Source organism: Urocitellus parryii, chromosome 7 (assembly GCF_045843805.1).
Source record: "Urocitellus parryii isolate mUroPar1 chromosome 7, mUroPar1.hap1, whole genome shotgun sequence".
Classification (NCBI taxonomy): Eukaryota; Metazoa; Chordata; class Mammalia; order Rodentia; family Sciuridae; genus Urocitellus; species Urocitellus parryii.
In genome coordinates, this window is record NC_135537.1 from 168,038,516 (window position 1) to 168,060,139 (window position 21,624).

At 33.1% G+C, this 21,624-nt stretch overlaps 1 protein-coding gene across 1 annotated transcript in view; it reads left to right on the forward strand.

Moving 5' to 3' along the window:
- The first annotated feature begins 459 nt into the window (after positions 1-459).
- Efcab3 (EF-hand calcium binding domain 3) overlaps positions 460-21,624 on the forward strand; it is a 60,349-nt gene continuing 39,184 nt past the window's right edge. The window contains exons 1-8 of the mRNA XM_077801287.1: positions 460-484; positions 6,155-6,259; positions 9,336-9,389; positions 13,507-13,560; positions 14,578-14,682; positions 15,533-15,583; positions 16,315-16,419; positions 20,093-20,146. Of these exons, the coding sequence (XP_077657413.1) occupies positions 460-484; positions 6,155-6,259; positions 9,336-9,389; positions 13,507-13,560; positions 14,578-14,682; positions 15,533-15,583; positions 16,315-16,419; positions 20,093-20,146 (553 nt within the window). The remainder of the gene's footprint in view (positions 485-6,154; positions 6,260-9,335; positions 9,390-13,506; positions 13,561-14,577; positions 14,683-15,532; positions 15,584-16,314; positions 16,420-20,092; positions 20,147-21,624) is intronic.

A 21,624-nucleotide genomic window follows, 5' to 3' on the forward strand; every position in this document is an offset into this window, starting at 1 on the left:
TCTCTTCCATGTTAAATCTCTTCTATCCCTTTATAACTGCTACTAACACATTAAATAATTCATGCTTCACTTCCTTCAAGGATATATTAGTGGTACCAGCCTTAGCTGTGTATTGATGACTAAAATTAAATTACCAAAATACCTAGTCAACTCCAGTGGTATCTTTGACCATAGTTTATAAAGTCTTTCAAAATATGGTGGAAAGTACACTTTTTCTGATTCAGGTAAAGTTACTTGTATTTAAGGTCATAAGAGATAAACTTAGGTTAAATGAAGATAACCTTAATTCCTTGAGATCTAGGAGTTTAATAAATATATGTCAAAGTAAGATATAAGGAATTTTATGGAATTTTCCCCATAAAATATGTATCTTATTTGTTTTTTGAACTTATGACATTATCTTCATTGAACCTTTTCTTGTAGCTAAGTTGATTAGGGAAAGTTGATCTGAAAGAGATAATGGATGGAATAAAAGCTATTACAGGTGAGTGAGAAATTATGAACCTAAGATGTTCATAATTTATAGTAATTGTATTTTATCCTCATTCCTAAATTGCCATGATAATTATGGCATTTACCTCTTCATTTATTAAATTTTTAAAACCAATTATGGGGGAGATCAGTATGTTTTCATTGATATTTTTTGCTGTTTTCTTCTTAGAGCCACCAAACTCTATATTACTAAAATAATAATAGATGAAGTAAACCTTTGATAAAGGCCTTAGATATATTTATAAAGATGACACTAACAGATCTCACTTTAGTTGATACAAATATTTGAATGGCATTTATAATATTCTAATTAATTAGTTACATAAAGAGGACTTCATTGAATGTAGAGTTGTCCTTCACTATCATTATGAGTATGCCTTCTTTTATTAGCATTTAGGAATCAAATTACTTTTGTGAATGTCATAGTCATTGAGTCATTGTAGTTGCAGAGATCTGATTGGCCTCTGTTGTTCATCTAGTACTTACTCATGGAAAGTAGTTATAGATTATTTTTCCCTACTTGGAATAATTAAATGAATTTTTAAATTCTTTTTTATTGATTTTTTAAAAATAAATGACAGTGAAATGCATTAAAATTCTTATTACACTTATACAGCACAATTTTTCATATCTCTGGTTGTATATAAAGTATGTTGACTCCAATTTATGTCTTCATACATGCACTTTGGATAATGATGTCTATCACATTCCACCATCCTTTGTAATCCTCTGCCCCCTCCCTTTCCTTCCCACCCCTCTGCCCTATCTGAATTTAAATTCTTATATCTAATGATATTTATTTTTCTTTTTTTATATAAGAACATGATTTTTATCTTTTAATTTTATTTTATTGATTCTTCTTAGTTATTATGACAATAGACTCAATATTTATGAAATTATACAAGCATAGGATTTATCTTATTCTAATTAGGACCCCAATCTTGTGGGTAGGCATGGTTGTAGGGTTCACTTAGGTATTTTCATATGTGTATCTAGGAAAATTATGTTAGATTTATTCTACTGTATTTCCTATTCCTAGCCACTCTCCTAGCCAATCTTACTGGAGTGAGATGGTATCTTAGGGTGGTTTTGATTTGCATTTCCCTGACTGCTAGAGATGGTGAGCATTTTTTCATGTACTTGTTGATTGATTGTATGTCCTCCTCTGAGAAGTGTCTGTTCAGGTCCTTGGCCCATTTGTTGATTGGGTTATTTGTTATCTTATTGTCTAATTTTTTGAGTTCTTTGTATATTCTGGATATTAGGGCTCTATCTGAAGTGTGAGGAGTAAAAATTTGTTCCCATGATGTAGGCTCCCTATTTACCTCTCTTATTGTTTCTCTTGCTGAGAAAACACTTTTCAGTTTAAGAAAGTCCCATTTGTTGATTCTTGCTGTTAACTCTTGTGCTATAGGTGTCCTATTAAGGAATTTGGAGCCCGACCCCACAATATGTAGATCTGAGCCAACTTTTTCTTCTATCAGACGCAGAGTCTCTGATTTGATATCTAGCTCCTTGATCCACTTTGAGTTAACTTTTGTGCATGGCGAGAGGAGGGGATTCAGTTTCATTTTGTTTCATATGGATTTCCAGTTTTCCCAACACCGTTTGTTGAAGATGCTATCCTTCCCTCATTGCATGCTTTTAGCTCCTTTATCAAATATAAGATAGTTGTAGCTTTCGGATTAGTCTCTGTATCCTCTATTCTGTACCATTGGTCCACCCGCCTGTTTTGGTACGAGTACCATGCTGTTTTTGTTACTATTGCTCTGTAATATAGTTTGAAATCTGGTGTCGCTATACCGCCTGATTCACACTTCCTGCTTAGAATTGCTTTTGCTATTCTGGGTCTTTTATTTTTCCATATGAATTTCATGATTGCTTTATCTATTTCTACAAGAAATGCCTTTGGGATTTTGATTAGCATTGCATTAAACCTATAGAGAGCTTTTGGTAATATCGCCATTTTGATGATGTTAGTTCTGCCTATCCATGAACAGGGTATATTTTTCCATCTTCTAAGATCTTCTTCTACTTCTCTTTTTAGGGTTCTGTAGTTTTCATTGTATAAATCTTTCACCTCTTTTGTTAGGGTGAGGGTTTCCCTATGGCATAATATATGGTCTGTTTTTGAGAAGGATCTATGTGCTGCTGAGAAAAAAGTATATCCATTTAATGATGGTTGATATATTCTATATATGTCAGTTAACTCTAGGTTATTGATTGTGGCACTGAGTTCTATAGTTTCTTTATTCAACTTTTGTTTGGAGGATCTGTCCAATGGTGAGAGAGGTGTGTTGAAGTCACCCATAATTATTGTGTTGTGGTCTATTTGATTCTTGAACTTGAGGAGAGTTTGTTTTATGAATGTCGCAGCACCATTATTTGGTGCATAAATATTGATAATTGTTATGTCTTGTTGGTGAATGGTTCCTTTTAACAGTATATAATGTCCTTCCTTATCCCTTTTGATTAACTTAGTCTTAAAGTCGATTTTATTCGATATGAGGATGGCCACCCCTGCTTGCTTACGAGGACCGTGTGCGTAGTATATTTTTTCCCAACCTTTCACCTTCAGCCTGTGTATGTCTTTTCCAATCAGATGTGTCTCCTGGGGGCAACATATTGCTGGATTTGTTTTTTTAATCCATGTTACCAGCCTATGTCGCTTTATTGGAGAGTTTAAGCCATTAACGTTTAGAGTTACTATTGATATATGGTTTGTACTGCCAGCCATGTTTGATTATTTATCTTTTTTTTTTAATTTAGTTTGTTTCTCCATGATTAGCTTTCCCCCCGCCCTCTGTCATTACCGAGGCACTTCCCACTGATGGTTTTGGTTGTTGTTTTTCATTCTTCCTCATGTAGTGTTTTGCTCAAGACACTTTACAATGCTGGTTTTCTGGCTGCAAATTCTTTTAGCTTTTGTTTATCATGAAAGATTTTTATTTCGTTGTCGTACCTGAAGCTTAATTTTGCTGGATACAGAATTCTTGGTTGGCATCCATTGTCTTTCAGTGTTTGAGATACGTTGTTCCAGGATCTTCTCGCTTTCAGCGTCTGTGATGAAAAATCCGTTGTTAACCTTATTGGTTTACCCCTGAATGTAATCTTCCTCCTTTCTCTTATAGCTTTTAATATTTTCTCTTTGTTCTGTATATTGGATATCTTCATAACAATGTGTCTTGGCGTTGGTCTACTGTGATTTTGTATGCTCAGTGTCCTGTATGCATCTACAATTTGTATATCCGTTTCCTTTTTTATTTCTTGAAAGTTTTCTGTAATTATTTCATTCAGCAGGTTACTCATTCCCTTGGTTTGAATCTCTGTACCTTCCTCTATCCCGATGACTCGTAAGTTTGTTTTTTTTATGTTATCCCATATCTCTTGGATGTTTTTCTCGTGATTTTTTACCAGCCTTTCTGAGTTGGCTAGACTCTTTTCAAGATGATATATTTTGTCTTCATTATCTGATGTTCTGGCTTCTACTTGCTCCACTCTGTTAGTGATACTCTCAATTGAGTTTTTAATTTGGTTTATCGTTTCCTTCATTTCTAGAATTATTGTTTGATTTTTTTTTATAATCTCTATCTCCTGATAAAGATGCTTAACTTCTTCTTTTATCTGTTTATGTAATTCATTTTCAATGTGTTCTTTCACTGTTTGGATTTGCTGACTCGTATCCTCTTTAAGGTTCCATTCTATCTGTCTAAGTTATTCCTTGAGTTCTTTATATGGCCATTTTTCTGATGACTCTAGGTCCTCCTGAATATTTAGGCTGTCCTTCATTGTTTGTACTCCTTTCCTTCCATGCTTTTTTATGCTGCTCATGTTACTTCTAGTTCTGTTTGACTGCTGAGTTACTGTTTACTCTTATAAATTTATTTGATGCTTGGGAGGAAAGATATTAGAAGGGCAGGGAAGAAGTCACTAAAGAGAATGAGAGTAGGCAGGTAGAATTCAAGGAAGGGGGAATAAGAAAATTGAAAAGAAATGAAAAGACAAAAGAAAAAATAGAAAATAAATAAAGAAAGAAAAAGAATTTAAAATAATAATAATAATAAAATGAAAATGAAAGTTTAAAAAAATAATAATAATAATAAAATTTAAAAATTTTAAAAAATTGAAAACATTTTTTAAAAAGTTAAAGAACAACAACAAAAAATAAAAATGAAAGAAAGAAAAAAAATACTAATAAATGCAGTCATAGAGTTCCATTAACTTCTCTTCCAGTAGGTGGAGCTGTGCCCACTGGGCCAAGCTTCTCTTCTCAATAGGTGGGAACCAATCACTGTGCAGCAGCTCTTCCTCCCAGACTGGGCGGGTCTCCAATCCTGAGTGCCTAGGGCCTTCTCTTGCGTTTCCTCAAGCCAGGCCCCGCTCACCTGTGATGCTCAACACAATACTGGCTACACGCCAGGTCTGCTGCTCCTGGGAGCCCTGTTTTCATGAATGCCTGGGCATACTCTCCCTGTTTGCCTCCCTCAGACCCTAAGTTTGTAGAGCTTGGGGCTGAGAACCCCCAGCGAATTTGCTTGCCCTCCGGTAGCTGGTGCAAGGGATCTCAGTTGTCAGCACTGATGGGAGCGGTAGCCGGGTTTTCCGCGCCGAGAGTCCCATGCCACTCCTGATTCCCTCGGTCTGGCTATCGCGCTCACGAGAGAGCTGGGGGGGGGCCCTTATGGGAGAGCTGTGAGGGGCCCTTAAGGTTTCCCTGCTGTGTGGAGAGGGAAGGCTAGGGGATTACACACCTGTCGCTGCTGGTTTCAGTGAAGTTATCTCTTCCACCCGTGATGTCAGTTCTCTGCCATGGTGGTATCCCATGCAAATGGTGACCGTTTGTTCCCTTTGCTGGGTGACCAATGCAACCTGTGGGTCCTGACTGTCTCTCCCAAGCCCCGTTTCAATCCTGTGGCCACTGCCTATGAAGGCTCAGTTGGCTTTAACCTCTGTAAGTTCAGAGGGGCGGACCAGTTATTTCAGCGGGATCGTTAGTGCTGAGTCACGAGACGCAGGTGAACCGGAGCTTGAATGCAGCCGATCCAGGCTCAGTGTGTGTTCTGAGAGGCCCAGACTGTTCGCCTCAGATCCACGTCAGCTCAGCATTGCCTAGTGATCCTGAGAAAACAGCATTTAGACAGTTTAAGTCTCCCTATGCCTGCGCAGCTGAAGGGGTCAGCCATGTTGGATCCCTTAGATTTTAAATTGTCACTCATTTTATCAGCTGTTCCATTTTGCTCAGCGGGTCAGCGGCTCACTCCCGTGCTTCACCAGTCTTTAATTAAAACAGTATATATAGAGAAAATCTGAGTAAAAAGCTTTTAAATTATCAAATTAACATCTCCACTGTTTTCATCATGTAATTTTTACTTTTGAAATTAAAATACTTCTTGAAGAAATTTTTATATAATTACCTTTTTAAATTAATTTACTAGATTATATTCTGGAACTTATCCCACTATTTTTAGGAGGAACTTATTTATATTAAAAAGTATTTGATTTAACATATTCATTGATTCTATAGTTCAAAATGTTTTCTTTTTACTTTAGTCTTCAATCTGAAAATTAGAATGGTGCTGATCATTATAAAGTAACTTTTTGTGTTAAGAATGATTACAGCTCTCTGAAATAATGATACATACTCAATATCCTATTTTCAAAGGTGAGAAGATTGATTCTCATGATCTAAAAAATTTTCTGGGAAACATTGGTATTGAGCTCACAGATAAGGAACAAGAGAAGTTGCTGAAAGCGTTGCCAGTTGATGGTGAGCCATACAAGTTCTCTGGAGTTTTGTGGTTCTTTGTGAAAAACTTTCATAATTTCTAAAATATGATGATATTTTTAAAACTACAATTTAAGCTAAATACAAAAATTATCAGTGCCACTTAGAGTTTATTTTAGAGGCCAAATGTACCATCCACCACCCAGTTGTGCTCTAGCAGTGGGATAGGTTGTCAAGAAACTAAATAAGATGGGCTGGGGTTGTGGCTCAGTGATAGAGCATTTGCCTAGCATGTTTGAGGCACTGGGTTCGCTTCTCAGCACCACATAAAAAATAGATAAATAAAATAAAGATGTTGTGTCTATTACAACCAAAAATATTTTTTAAAAAAAACTAAATAAGACACCCAGAGATGAGATATCAGGGTTTATTGAGAAATGCTTATGGGGGAAGCCAGTTACAACAAGCTGGATGGATGTTTTGCGGATGATCCAGTGGGCACCAAGCTGGGCAAGTGTATCTCTGCTACTTGCAGTGCCTCTGGTACCTCACCAGGAAGTAGTATCTCCTATCTCTCCCCACACTTTCTCCTGGGGGTAAGCCACAGTCCTCTGGTTTGGACCAATTGCCACAGGGAGAGGGGTTTTACAGGTGAGATTATGGAAGTAATGACATCACCAGCATTAGCTTGCTTACTTTGCTGGTATGATCAGTATCCCAAGGAGAACTGTTCTGGCATACATGCAAAGGCAACTTTCTACACATAACATAACTTTCTACACATAACTTCTACACATAATCTTGCTGTAGTTCCCAGCATGAAGGAAAGTCAGTGTTCTAATTTACTTAGGCATCAGCTGTCATATTCTACAGTTACAATTTCCTCATCTCTCAAATATTAAGAGAATATCACCTAAGCTAGTACATCCATTTTCACCTGTATTTCTTTCCAATTAATTCATCACAAGTGAACATTTTAGCAATTTTAATGATACAGTATGTCAGGTTATCATCACTTTACTTCACATCAAATCTTTGTTATCATCTATCCAGCAATGCAAATATCACCTTATAATCTGCTTCCTAGCACCACTTCCAGTTCTCAGAAGCAGATCTTGGGACTAGGATTCACTTATTACAGAAATGCTACTGAAAGAAACTTATAGAAGTATAACAGAAATGGAAAGAGGCCAAGTAAAAACCCAACATAGTCCTGACAGCTTCAGACTGATTTTATTGAAGACCTCTGGACAAATCTGAAGAAGGACATTCCCATTGGACTTTCATACTCTCCTTCCCATTATTCTTTGGCCAACCCTGACATTTCTTCTTTGCTTTCTATATGTAAGTGAAGCAGTCTTCAGTAACACAAGGGCAGTCTTCCACATAAAAACTTCAGATGCTAGCTATTGGGAGCAAACCCACACTAAAGGTGAGAGTGCTCAAAATCATAAATAAGTATCTGAGGGGATCAACACAGAGCACAGGGATTACAAAGAGTAAGAAATTCTATATTTTCCTTTTATTCTGGTAGGAAATCTATCATTAAGTCAGGAGATCTGAGACCAAAAAACTGGAATGGTTGTATAGTACAGAAGAAAGAAAAAGGAGAATAGGAAAAGAAAGAGATAACTGTTTCATCTTGATAATGTGTCAATTTGTACATAAATTAACTTTTTTAATTGAATCTAAAAATTGTTTCTAAATTGAGAGTAAGTTGAACAAATTTTAGAGAAATCATTAGGACAAATAATTAAAATGTCACCTTTTTTGATGTCTGAGTGTATCATCACATCATTTTATCCATGATATTGAAGCATTTCTTAAATCTGCCAGTTCAATAAAAAGTTGGATGTATTGTTGGTTATTTATATTTATATGTGTGATCCCCAGGAATGTTGTTAGGTTACAAAAGCAAAATATAGAATCATCAATATAGAATACTACATGTTATGTAATGACAGAATAAAACAAATAGTAAACATTTGATAAATGGAATAAAACAAATCTTAGTTCCTAATAGGCTAGTTTGTATTTTTGTACTATATTCCTTTTTTTATTTATTTTATTCAATGATTTTTTACTGTTTATATTGAAAAGCATAATCATGATTTATAGAAATTATTTTTTAATGTGGAGAAGATATTTTTAAGCTAGGATTAATGAGCAATTATGAGGACCTTTAATGGACTACAGCACATCCTCTAAAATCTTAGTGCACAGTTTATAAATATACATATATACACTTTGTGGATATGTAAGATTTATAGTTTTCCTCCAACTTTCAAAAGTTATGTGTCTCAAAAAACAGAAAACTTTAGAAATGACTTTTTTGGAGTCCCTAATTTTTCTTCATAGACCTGTCTCTTTCTGATTAGGTAAGGTTGACAGAACAAACCTGAATACCATTCTAAGCAACATGGGAATCAATCTTACTGATAAGGAACTTGAAGATCTAATACAAAACCTACCAGTCAGTGGTGAGCATGTTGGATACTATTGACTTTGGGGCTTTCTTTTTTATGTTACTTTAGCAAAGGAATAAGAGAGCTTTTTATAGGGAAAATGTTAAGTTTGGATAAGACAGTGACTGTGACAAATTGGAAATGGAGTATTCTGGGCCCTAGTGGCATGATCAATAAAGGAGTCTTCCAAATTTTGAGGATGAAATCTGGCCATAGAAAATATCCACTTTTGAATTAAGATATATTCAATGTTTGTATAAATATATCAGAATGGATTCTATTGTCATGTATAACTGAAAAGAACAAATAAGAATTTTAAAAATAAAATAGTCTTTATTACAACAAAAAAGAGAAAATATCCATTTTTGAATCTCATCTTTTTGTTATCAGATACAAGATTTCTATTTTATGAAGTAAAGTCAAAGATGCATTTTTGAAATAAGTCTTGTTTTCAATATTTAAGTTTTTCATTATATTATGCTCTTAACATATTCCGAGTAAATATTTGATGAGTGTCTATTTGAATTTCTTAGCAAAAATATCTAGTATACTTATTAAGTATTATTGCAGCATTGTAATCAGAGGAGTAGATGGGAGAAGAAGAGTGCTCTTCTATTTTATATCACTTTATGAGTTATGTTTTTGTGTTATAGCGAATAATAAAATGGATTTAAAAACTTTGGAGGATGAAGTGAAAGCTTTTACTGGTAAGAATTTGTTATAAATGATTTCTAATAAGTAGTAATTTATGCTAAAACTTTAAATATTATTTCCCCATATTAGTTGATTATAAATTCACATATTCTCAGTATTCATTTTCATAAAATATTTGTATCTAGTGAGAAACAGTTTAATATAACACTATCTGGATTTTGTAAGTAAAGCAAAAGGATTATTTCTTTTTTTAAATAGGAAATTTCTTTTTTTATACTCATTGGATTGCTTATTGTGTATGTGGGTAAAAATATATAAACCAAGACATAAAGCAAATGTTTCAAGCTTAAAAAATAACTCCTATTATTGAAGAACTTCTGAAAATAATCTCATAGTTTTCTTTTTTTGTGTTTTTTTCCATGTTTTTATTGGTGTATTATAGTTGTACATATTGATGGAATTTGTTGTTATGTATTCATACATGCACACAGTATAACAACATAATTGAGCCAATATTACTCCCAGCATTTTTCTCCTCTCTACCTGCCTCCCACCTTGGTCCCTTTCCTCTACTGATCTCCCTTTGATTTTTAAGATAACCACCCTCCACTTTATTTTCCTTTTTCTTCTCTAGCTTTCACATATGAGAGAAAATACACAGACCCTTAACTTTCTGAGTTGAACTTATTTTATTTAACATGATGGTCTCTACTTCCATCCATTTTCCTGCAAATGACATAATTTCATTTTCATTTATGGCTGAATAAAATTCCATTATGTATATACACTACATTTTCTTTATCTATTCATCCATTGATGGACACCTAGGCTGATTCCAAAGTTTGGCTATTGTGAATTGTGCTGCTATAAACATGTGTACGCAAATATCACTATACTAAGATGATTTTAATTCTTCATGATAAATACCAAGAAATGGTATAGCTGGGTCATATGGTGGTTCCATGCATAATCTTTTGAGGAGCCTCCATACTGATATCCATAGTAGTTGTACTAATTTACAGAAAAGGACTATGTCTTACATTCTTTGATTTTTTTTCAATAATTTTTTTCAATAAAATGATGCCACTAACGTTTACTAGTATTATAATAGTACTTACTAGACCCCAAAACTAGATGGATCCAGTTAAAACATGGTGACGCATTAAAGGGATCAAAGTAATCCAAGTAGAATTGCCAATAGCTAGTCATATAATTTTAAGGAAAATGTCCCATTTTGTTAATTGTGTACTTTATTATACTAACCTCCCTAATCTCTGAATAATTATATGACCACATTTTCTTCTATACTGTCTGGTGTTATTTCTAGTATTAGGAATACATTTTATTTACAAATATCAAGGGACAAATTTTATTTTCAACTTATCATTTGACTATTTTATCAGAAATTCTTTTTCTCTTCATTTTTCTATTAAAGAAAAGGCTATAGCAGCATAAGTATACTTCTAGATCATTTGAAATAATTAGATTATTCCCTAATATTTTACCTATGGGTATTCCATCTTTTTTTAAGGAGAAAAGATTGCTTCTACTGATTTACAAAATATTCTAAAAGGCATGGGAATTGAGATTTCACATGAAGAGCAAACCCAAATGCTGAAAACATTGCCTGTAGACAGTAAGCCACAGAAATGTCATCTGCCTTCCAGGGAACTTGACTTAATGGGTTGCTGTGAACAATTCTCAATCTTTTAATAGTACATTTTCATCTAAAAAAATTCCAGAAATTAATAGAAAGGCACTTCTGACTTGAAAATAAATTGTCATTACATCTTCAAACACCATTTGAGGGTCATCAGTATGTCATCATGTAGTTATCTAGTTAATTATTCCCTTCAATTGGTATTAAATTTTTAATATGAGCAATAAAAAACTAAAAAGAGAGAAACAGAACAACAGGGTAAAAAAAAAGAAAGACATATTTTTGTATATTTTTAGTGTTGGGTCATGGAAGAATTAAACTAATAAATGTCTCTAGTACCAAAAAATGTATAGATTTGTCACTATGGAAAATATTTCCATTTAAGATATATAAATATTGTGTGACTATAAAATGCATTAATTTTTAAGGCAAATCTTGCTGCAGTCATATAGTTTGTAATGTTTTGGTGAATCTCCATGTCAATTTTCCAGAGGTCTGAATTGAATCTTTACTTGCAGCTCATGAAAAGGTGTTTAAAAACAGAGTGTGGAAAGATGTGAGAGCTAATAAAAGTGAGTAGGAAGCACAATGAGAAGGCTTAAGATTTATAATAATAGAATACAGTACCTTAATTTGCTTCTTGTAGCCCATTGCACTTTTCCTAGTGATAACCTTTACTTTTTCTCAGAAGGAAGTTTTTGACTATCCTATATTTTTAAACTTTCTCAGAAAAATAAAACATTTACATGAACAGAAATAAAAGATATACAGATGGAAAGAAGGAATAGTAAGATAGGAAGAGAAAAAGGAAAATTTGTTTGTTTTAATTTGACCAGGAAAAGAATATGAGAGTAAGAATTTGTGGAGATTATTGATCAGTGTTCTTTACTATTCAAGTACTTAACCCCCTATCCCAACCAATTTTTTCATGGGTGGGAGAATACAAGATCTAATTCTAACTCTGCTTTTAACCTTCTTGAGAGTTGGATAAATCTATTATGGTTTTGTTCTGTTCTTGAGAATATGAAGAGTTAATACTAGGTAATGCAGTCATTCTCTCTTTCTTGTTTTCATTTTTCCTTTTTTCTCTCCTTTAATTTACTTTCTTTTAAATTTGTCACTGTTACAAGTTACAGAACAATATGTGTAATATTATTAATTTTTAAAAGATATATAATATATTTTTATAAACATATGAAAAGTCCTGAAGAATATCTACCAAACTGTTAGCAATACTGGAATATTGTATCTAACATGACAAGAGGAAAAAAAGAGGAACATTTATTTTTTTTGTATACTTATGTTTTTTAATTTATTATATAAAGTATGTTTTAAATTATAACTTTTTGAAATTCGATTCTTTTTTAATTTAAAATGCATACAGACAATGTGATGAAATGATTAAACTTTAGCTGAGTTCTTATCCAGCATTTAATCAAGGAATCACTAAATCAATCACTTAAGTAATTAGTTCCTATCAAACATTCCACATTGCTTAACACTAATCTCTGACCAATACATGGTAATACAAAATTATAGTCTTTATAGATATTGAGGAAGATGCATAATTTCAAGAAGTAAGTGAAAGCAATGTTGGAGGACTATTCAAGTTAGGCACCAAAAATATGGACATTATAGAACAGGTAATAATTGGAGAAAAAAATCTATATGAATAATGACATGATAGGCTATTCAAAATAGCACAGTTTGGGACCTCAAAAGACTTACAGAAACTCTGGGGGGAAACTCATTCATTTTTTGTGTGTGTTTTGTTTAAAGTTTCAAAAGATTCTGTGCTATACAATAATAAAATGAGAATATCATACACCAACACAGTTTTAAAAGTCATCATTTATTCATTTTTATACTAAGAATTATGGAGTACACATAATTATAATCTGAATTTTCTTGAAAATAAGAGAAAATTAAGCTTATTTTCCACGTATCAGCAAAAACATTCAACCTTTGGCTTTTTGGGACTGGCTTATTTCATTTAGCATGGTAGTCTCCAGATCCAACCATTTTCTGGCAACTAAAAAGAACCAATATAAATAAATAAATAAATATAACATGAAGTTAACTTTAAAAAATAATAGTTATTTAGATGATTTGCATTTTATTCTTGTCACACTTTTAAAGAACTCTTTAGTCATTGTTTACTATTAAATCTTGATCTTCATTTCAACTGGAATTTTTTTGATTGGTCATCTGGTTAACAATAAATCTTATATAAAAATAGATCTCCTGGGGCTGGGGATGTGGCTCAAGCCGTAGCGCGCTCTCCTGGCATGCGTGCGGCCCAGGTTCGATCCTCTGCACCACATACCAACAAACATGTTGTGTCCGCCGAGAACTAAGAAATAAATATTTAAAAATTCTCTCTCTCTCTCTCTCTCTCTCTCTCTCTCTCTCTCTCTCTCTCTCTCTCTCTCCTCTCTAAAAAAAAATAGATCTCCTATGTGTCTTTTTCTGAATCTATATTATTATTTTCTTCTGAATAAACTTTGCAGGTTATGAGAAAGTTACTCTGAAAAAACTGTTGGATAAAGTAGAAGCTACTTTAGGTAAGGAAGGAGTTACCAAATATATATGATTCTGTTTTTTTTCTATCAACTGCTTTTATTTTTCTTGAATTAAACATCTTTTAAGAAAATAAGTAGTAAAAATATATGTGGCTTTATATAAAAAGGACAAAGACCCATTAATTTTAAGACAAGGTTGGGCCTTTTAAAATTTGAAGGAAAAAAATAATGCTTGAGTGAAAGAATAATATGTATTTTAAAGGATGCTCAAACTATAAAATACTTCATTTGAGAAGAACAAGAAATAATTCTATATCTTAACAGACTGAGAATACCAGAGTTCCTTTAAATTTTTCTGTTAAAGCTTTTTTTTAAGTGAAAAATCCAAGTTCATTCTTATTCAGCCTCATAATTATCTTCAGACATGAATATTGAAAAAATCCTATGTATAAACACTTAAAAGAATACTTTTTACACATTAAATTGGCAATTTGAAGATCACATATAAAATAAGCATATTATTTGTAAGTATAAATAAATGTTATCAAATTCTCATATTTTAAATATGATTCTCATTCTTTTCACATATTTTACATTTTTTCCTGTTTTTCAATTCCTTTTTGAATTGTGCTATTTTTAAATAAAATGACTATAGTTTCAATTTTCTAGACATTCACTTTGGCTTATCATAATGTTTTAGCAATAAAACATAGCATCACCTTTTTTTAAAAGCCCTATAGTACTTTCCAAATTTTCCAAAGACATTTTAGTAAAAAAAACACATGTTAATGCAACAAATAATGGCTAAAGTTTTATTTCCCATGGGTAATCTCTCACAATAGAAAATTATGAGAATCTATTGCCATGTACTGTCAGGTGTTCTTTCTATTATTTTTTAAAATAATAATTTTCTGCCAAAACTATAGACAAGACTCATTAGATGTATTGTGAATGGATAGTTGAGGCCAATAGTTAAACAGTACTAGAAGATTTAATTATTATTTAGAATAATTAGGTAGTTATTTTAAAATCTCATGTGTTACCCTTTTCTATTGGAAGGAGAGGAAATTTATATCGATGATGTGGAAACAGTTCTAGGAAACATGGGAATAGAGCTCACAGATGCAGAACTCTCAGAACTGGTGAATAATCTTCTAGTTAATGGTAAGGATTTCAAGTAAAAATGTGATCTTTAAGGATTGTTTATAATAAAAATATAAAAAGTTCTAAATTAGCTTTATCTGATTGCCAAAATAATCTATGACTTGCATTACATAATTTTAAATGATTTTAGTACAGGTCAAAGCCCCCCTAATCCAAACACCAAAATGCTCCAAAATCCAAAATTTTTTAAGTAACAACATCATGGCACAAGTGCAAAAATTCACACCTGACTTCTTGTGATAAGTTTCAGTCAAAATTTAGGCAACTAAAAATACTGTATAAAATTACCTTCAGCCTATGTGTATAAGGTGCATATGAAACAAATGAATTTTGTGTTTAGACTTGGGTGTAATCCTCAAGGTAACTCATTATGTATATGCAAATATTCCAAAATCCAAAAAAAAAAATCCAGAATCCAAAATACTTTTATTCCCAGACATTTTGGATAAAGGGATATTTAACCTATCTTTAAAAGATCATTGTGCTATTTAAATTTTAGTTTGAAAATCAACAGTTATGTCATCATTATTTCATCAAGGCTTAGTTATGTCTTTTTATTACTTTTGATTCTACTGAAAGATATAAAATTTATGAGAGAGTGATTTAATAGGGAACAATGAAAATATTACAAAAGAAAATGAAAAGTACATGGCAGCATGTTAAGAGTGTCCATTTTAACTATATTACTGAAGTTAACTTCCCCAAACTCCATATAATTTCATGATTTGTCAGTAAATCTGAAAATTTCTAAGGCAATTCACAAAGTACATCTTTCTGAAATTACTAGTTTTGTATGTCTATGAAACTTTGCACTGCTCTTCTGTGATCTGAGTAATACTTTTTCTTACAGATGGAAAAGTCTATCGGAACAGGTTGCTGAACGGTATAAAGTTTCTTAAAGGTGAGGGAGAAACAAAGTGGAGATTAGTCTGGGATCATCATGTTTGTCATTTATACTATAATTAAAGTGTGAATCCTGCCACCTCACACTTAGATTATTATTTTTGTTTCTTTTATACATTAATCTGTACTTCAGGATATTGCTTCTTAATATGATGTAACTTGAAAAGAATGCCCATGCTTTCTTGGTACATCCCAGAATTTTCAGAAGAAATCATCAGAGCCCAGATTGTACAGCAAAAAGTAAAGGGAAGATTAGAACATCTTGTATTGATTTATTCAGCAGCACACTACTGATCCAACATTTGGGCCAAAACTAAAAAGACTCCAAGGGAATGGAGGGACCTATGAATGAGACAGACAGGAAGCATGCCAAAAAGAGAGTCCTGACTAAGCTGGGCTCCCACTCCTTTATCATCCCACACCACAATCATATCTGCCAAATCACACACTACTTGTACTACTCTTAATAACTTTATCTGAATTAACTTAGTTTTTAACTTAAGTAGCGTGTTTTTTAATGGGAATGGCAATCCAACATCCTTTAACATAACTAGGAGTTAATTGTAAAAATAAACACCATGAAACAAGACAGTTGGAAACGTTGAGTTTATTGTCACCTTGCTGCAATTCTACTAGATATGCTTATAAAGATTAAAACAACAAGCTCTATCTAGTTCTAACTTTGTTATTGATTCTTGTCTTTTTCTTATATTTCTCTCTTTTCATAAGGAGGGAAAATTGATACTGGTAAAGTGGATACAGTTTTGCAAAATATGGGCATGAACCTCACTGAAAAGGAGCTTAAAGATCTAACACAAAACCTGACAGTAGATGGTAAGAATTTTAGATATTACAGACCCCTCAAAAAAACTATTCTTATAAGTGTATTTTATAATAATTATTAAATTTAAATTTAATTAAATTCTTATTTAACATTAAGGAGACATTCTAAAAACCTTAAAGGAAAAATTCAGGTCCAAAGGAATAATATATTCTATCTCTTCCTGGCCTTCATATCCATTTAGCTCTCTCACTCTCTCTCAGGTGTGTGTGTGTGTGTGTGTGTGTGTGTGTGTGTTTTCAAACTTTTCTAATTTTCTCTATAGGATAGAGGTAAGTGATAAGTATTGCTTAAATTCCTGGCCACATCTTTGACTGCATTCACTAATACGTTACATCAGTATTTATTTTTAAAAGCATTTACTTTCATCTTTCATGTTGTTTTCATCTTAGTATGACTAGAATAGACATGCTCAACCTGAAAAGTCATCTAAGTTAATGAGTATCTATTTTTCACTCTCATATGGGTCCTTTGAAGAAGTTTATGGCAGACAACTTAGACCATCTCCTGTCCTTTTTCATTTCCCCTGATGTTGGCATATATACTTTTTATCAACCTTTTTTAAGCATGGTGGTAAAATCTGGACCCAGTTTTAGGTTTGAGAGCAATGAAATAAACTATACCTGTAGTCTACTTCTACCTGAGTGTTTTCAAGCCGTATTGGCTTATGAAAAAAATACAGATGAAATTTGGGTTTTTAAAAGTTGCCAATTATTTCCTGGGATCATACTTTTCTTGAAATTTAGGGGTAAGGAGTGATTTATTGTAGACAGAATTATAGAGTTTCTAAAACTCTTAGCAAAAATGTCTTCACTTTATTAATAGCACCTAAATCTTGCTCTAGTTTATAACTATTCTTAATAACACATTAAGTAAGATATTTGTTTAACAATTACTAAGAATCAATGAAACATTACCAGAGCCACTAGTAGACCAAATAATAACCAGAAAGAGGAAATTTTAGTTGGCAAAGTTATGAGTTTGGGAGAAGGCTCTGAAAGGATACAATAAATCAGAGAAATAGAAAAAAAATGCGAGTGGTATATAATAATTGGTATAAGACCCAAAATTATCTGAGAAAGATAACGATAATGCTCCTTCAGCCACTTCAAAAAGAAGTTAAAAATGGAATGGAAACTTGTAAAGATAATGGGTTAAATGCAGATACTCCTTTATGTGTGTTTAAGCTATTTTAATACATATGAAATTGATTTTTATATTTCCTTTTTAATTGATCCATTTATCATTAAGAAATACCCTTGTGTACTTCTAGTAATACTTCTTAACTCAAACACTACTTTGTCCAATATTACCAGTGTTATTAGCTTTCCTGTTTGCATGACATATCTCCACCACTCCAAAAAAATTCCTTTATGCCTGATCAAATCCCTCTCACCCAACAAGCAATCAGTATTCTGATTTGTCCCACAGATTAGTTCTACTCATACCAAGATTTATACATGTAATCATAATTTGCACTCTTTTGTATAAATCCTTTCTCTCAATTTTCTAATACTGCATAATACTATAAAATTTAGTGTCATAAAGCAACTATTTATTATGATTACAGATTCTATAGGTCCGGAATTTAGACCTAACATAGACATGGGAATGGTTAATATCTGATCCATATATTTGAAGGCTTTGCTAGAAAATTCAAATGGTGTTTGATATTGGGGTTTATAATCCTGAAGGAACATTCACTCATTTCTAAAAAGCCTTGAGGAGGGCTTTCTGTGTGGGTTCACTGCTTGGGCTAGTTTAGGCTTCCTCACATCATAGTTCCAAGTTCAAGCATTCTAACAAAGAGAGGTTAAAAACCTTTTCATAATATAATCTCAAAAGTTGCATGCATCACTTGCACCAAATGTTTGTCAAAGCAGTTGCAAGACCCTTTATTTAGAGAATGAATGAAAAAGGAAAATTTTAATAATTCTACCCTCCAATGATAATCCATAATTTTATCACCATAAACTTTCCCTTATACACTTCCCTTATGTGTTTATGTTCTGTGCTTGTATAGAAAAGAATGAATGCAAGTTTTGAACATTATGCTACGAAATTGGTCAGAGGAGGCAAAGTAAAGCTTGTCTTTGGCCCTCTTCTCATAGACACAGAACCTCAACCTGTGCTTTATTCTTAAGTAATTTTTTTTGCTCTCTATGCCTACATTTCCCAACAAGTATGACCAAAAAAAAAATTGTGATATGTCTCCAAAAGTCTCATTGTGTTTCAAAAAAGAATTTAAGATTGATTTAAGGAACTTTATGTGAGTATACATAAAATGAATTTTAATAAGAAAATACAAACTTTAATTCTGGGTACCCATACTTATATTTTTCAAGTTCAAAAAAAAATATTATTCAGAAAGACACACAAGTTGGGCATAGTAGCACAAACCTGTAATCCCAGATACTTGGACTAGACATAAGTACAATGATTTTTTCACACTTATGTAACTTTTTCCCCAATTTCTAATGTATCATTTGTATTTCTAAGAAAAAAAAAGAGTATAGATTTCAGTTACCTGAGAATGATAACAGAAATACCTATATCAACATATGTACAACCTCAAGACCTGCTAATATTTCTGTCTTTTGATACTGAACATTCAGAACTCCTCCCAGACTTCAGAGGTACATGGATTACAAAGTTCTACTTGAGAATTTACAAAACTACACTTATAAGAGACATAGAGAAAGTCTAATATATACATTTAGAAAAAAATAAGTGTAAAAAATAAAGTCTGATTCTTGTCTGAAAAAGAAATTATCTATGTCACATTCTCAACCAGAATGCTGCTACATGCAGTGTCTAAGAATGACATAGGGTACCTCTAGCAAACTACTCTCTAGGAAGGGAGAAGAATCAAACAATAGGGAGAAGAAAATGTGTGGGAGGAGAGATCAGACGAAGGGATATAAAAGGCATTTGATAGGTTTTTCTTAATTCTACAAACTATATGTGCTCATATTTGAATTAACCTTCCCTCAATAAAGAGGATATTTCTACTTTATGTGTACTACTTTCTGCGTGATATATTACCTTGTATAGCCTCCATAACCTAAAGGTATCACTAAACATTTTTCATGCTTTCATAACCTGCCACAAATTTTTCTTGTTTTTAAAATAGTACAGAGTTGGCTTCTCTGGCTAGACCAAACCAAATCAGATATAAGAAACCAGGCTGTTATGTCCATCATCTTTCTCCTAAGAGTTAATCTCATCATGTTTTAAAAAACTACCTAACATTTTGAAGGGCAAAAAATGAATAAATGATAAATGAATAGTCTTGATTTCAATTCTGATTCTAGTGCTTTTAATTTTTTTGCTTTTGGAGTTTAATACATTAAGGAGGCAAAAGAAGAAATATGAATTAAGATAACTTCAACATTTTCTTCAGTTTCCCACTCTCTGGGGAGAAAATAAGATAAACTATACTCCTCCTATTTCACTTTGTGTAACTTCAGAAATTTATATGATCTTGACTCTTTTTTTAATTTTTTTTTGGTTGTAGTTAGACACAATACCTTTATTTCACTTATTTATTTTTATGTGGTGCTGAGGATCAAACCCAGGGCCTTGCACGTGCTAGGCGAGCGCTCTACTGCTGAGCCACAACCCCAGCCCCGCCCCCCCATCTTGACTCTTAATCTTGTCTTTAAGCAAAAAGAACAGTGTCTCTACAGAAGCTGATAAAAGCTCCCAGTTCTATTAAAGGTGAGTGTGAAACCTGATGTGAAGGCGTTATGAAGACAGGGGTTAGTACTTTGACTTATAGCTTTTAATCCCACAGTTGTTTTCCCTAATGGTTTTGTTGGTTTCTACCCTCTGTCTACTAATCCATAGGTGATTGGACACGGTTAGTTCTCAAAAGTTTTTCTAAGTTCCTTTTGCCTTTTGCCATACGACACAGCATCATATTGATTATTAGGTTTCTTATATTGTTTTCTAGTGGCTTCACTTGCTACTTTTTTTTAGCTTCTAATCACAGTGCGGTTTACAAAGTAGGTGTTCCTGGTTCTGCCATTAAAGAAACAAAACTTTAGTCTCTTTAGCAATAAAATGAAAAGGATGAATGTGGCTGATAATCTATTACTTCTCTTTTAGCTTTAAAAAATTCTAGGACTAGAGGGGTACTGGGGATTGAACCCTGTGGTGCCGTACACTGAGCTGCATTCCCACCCCTTTTTATTTTTTATTTTGAGGCAGAGTGTCACTAAGTCACTGAGGCTGGCCTTGCAGTCCTCCTGTGTCAGCCTCCTGGGTTTCTGGGACTACAGGCATGAGCCTGGCTGAGTCTACACTTAAATTTTTGTTTGATTTTTCAAATTTTTCCAAAGCATATTTGCAGAGATATTAAATTGTGAGGCTACTGTAATAACAATAGTTTCTGGATTATCTCAGTAATCTGTACAAATAAATGAGAATGTTTACATTCAATACAACTAACATAGTGTTTGACTGAATACATTCAAGAAGTAAAACAGAAGTTTGTTAGCTCTATTGAGAAACTGGCTTATAAGTTATATCTAACCCCAGATCCTCCTGCTTTTTTCACATTTAAAATGATAAAATTTTGATTATGTGCCTATTATGTGGATATCTTGACATAACCAAAAATTCATACACACTAGGATTTTGTCATTTAATGTTTTTTAAAAATTATACGAAGAATACCTTTTTAGGTGGCTAAAGAGAGTAATAATTGGTATCAGTGAAAAGAGAAGTTTATATAAGAACAGGGCTATTTTACTACATTTAATATCTCTTAGTTTGAATGTGTAATAAATGACTTTAACCAGTGGTGCCGCCCCTGACCAGCACAGGCAACTGAACTTAAGATCACTCGTGTGAATTTGCAGGGACACCAAATAAAACACAGACACAATTTCCCTTTACACAAGCTTCAGGACAGCTTCCCTGCTCTCCGCCTCAGGCTCCCTAAAAGGGAGAGCAAGAGAAAGTTAAGAGAGGCTAAAGAGGGAGAAGGAGCACGTTTGGAAGTGAGCTTTTATTGGGGGGACTCTGTTCTTAGAAAGTTCTATCCAAAAAAAGGGCAGAAGGGGCAGGACTACAAGGGATAGGTGAGTGTAACTCAACCCTAGGGGCACATCCCACAAAGAAGAACCCTTACTATCACAGAGAATGCAGTGGTTGGTCAGAATCTGAGGCATCAGGACTGGAAGGGTGTGGTC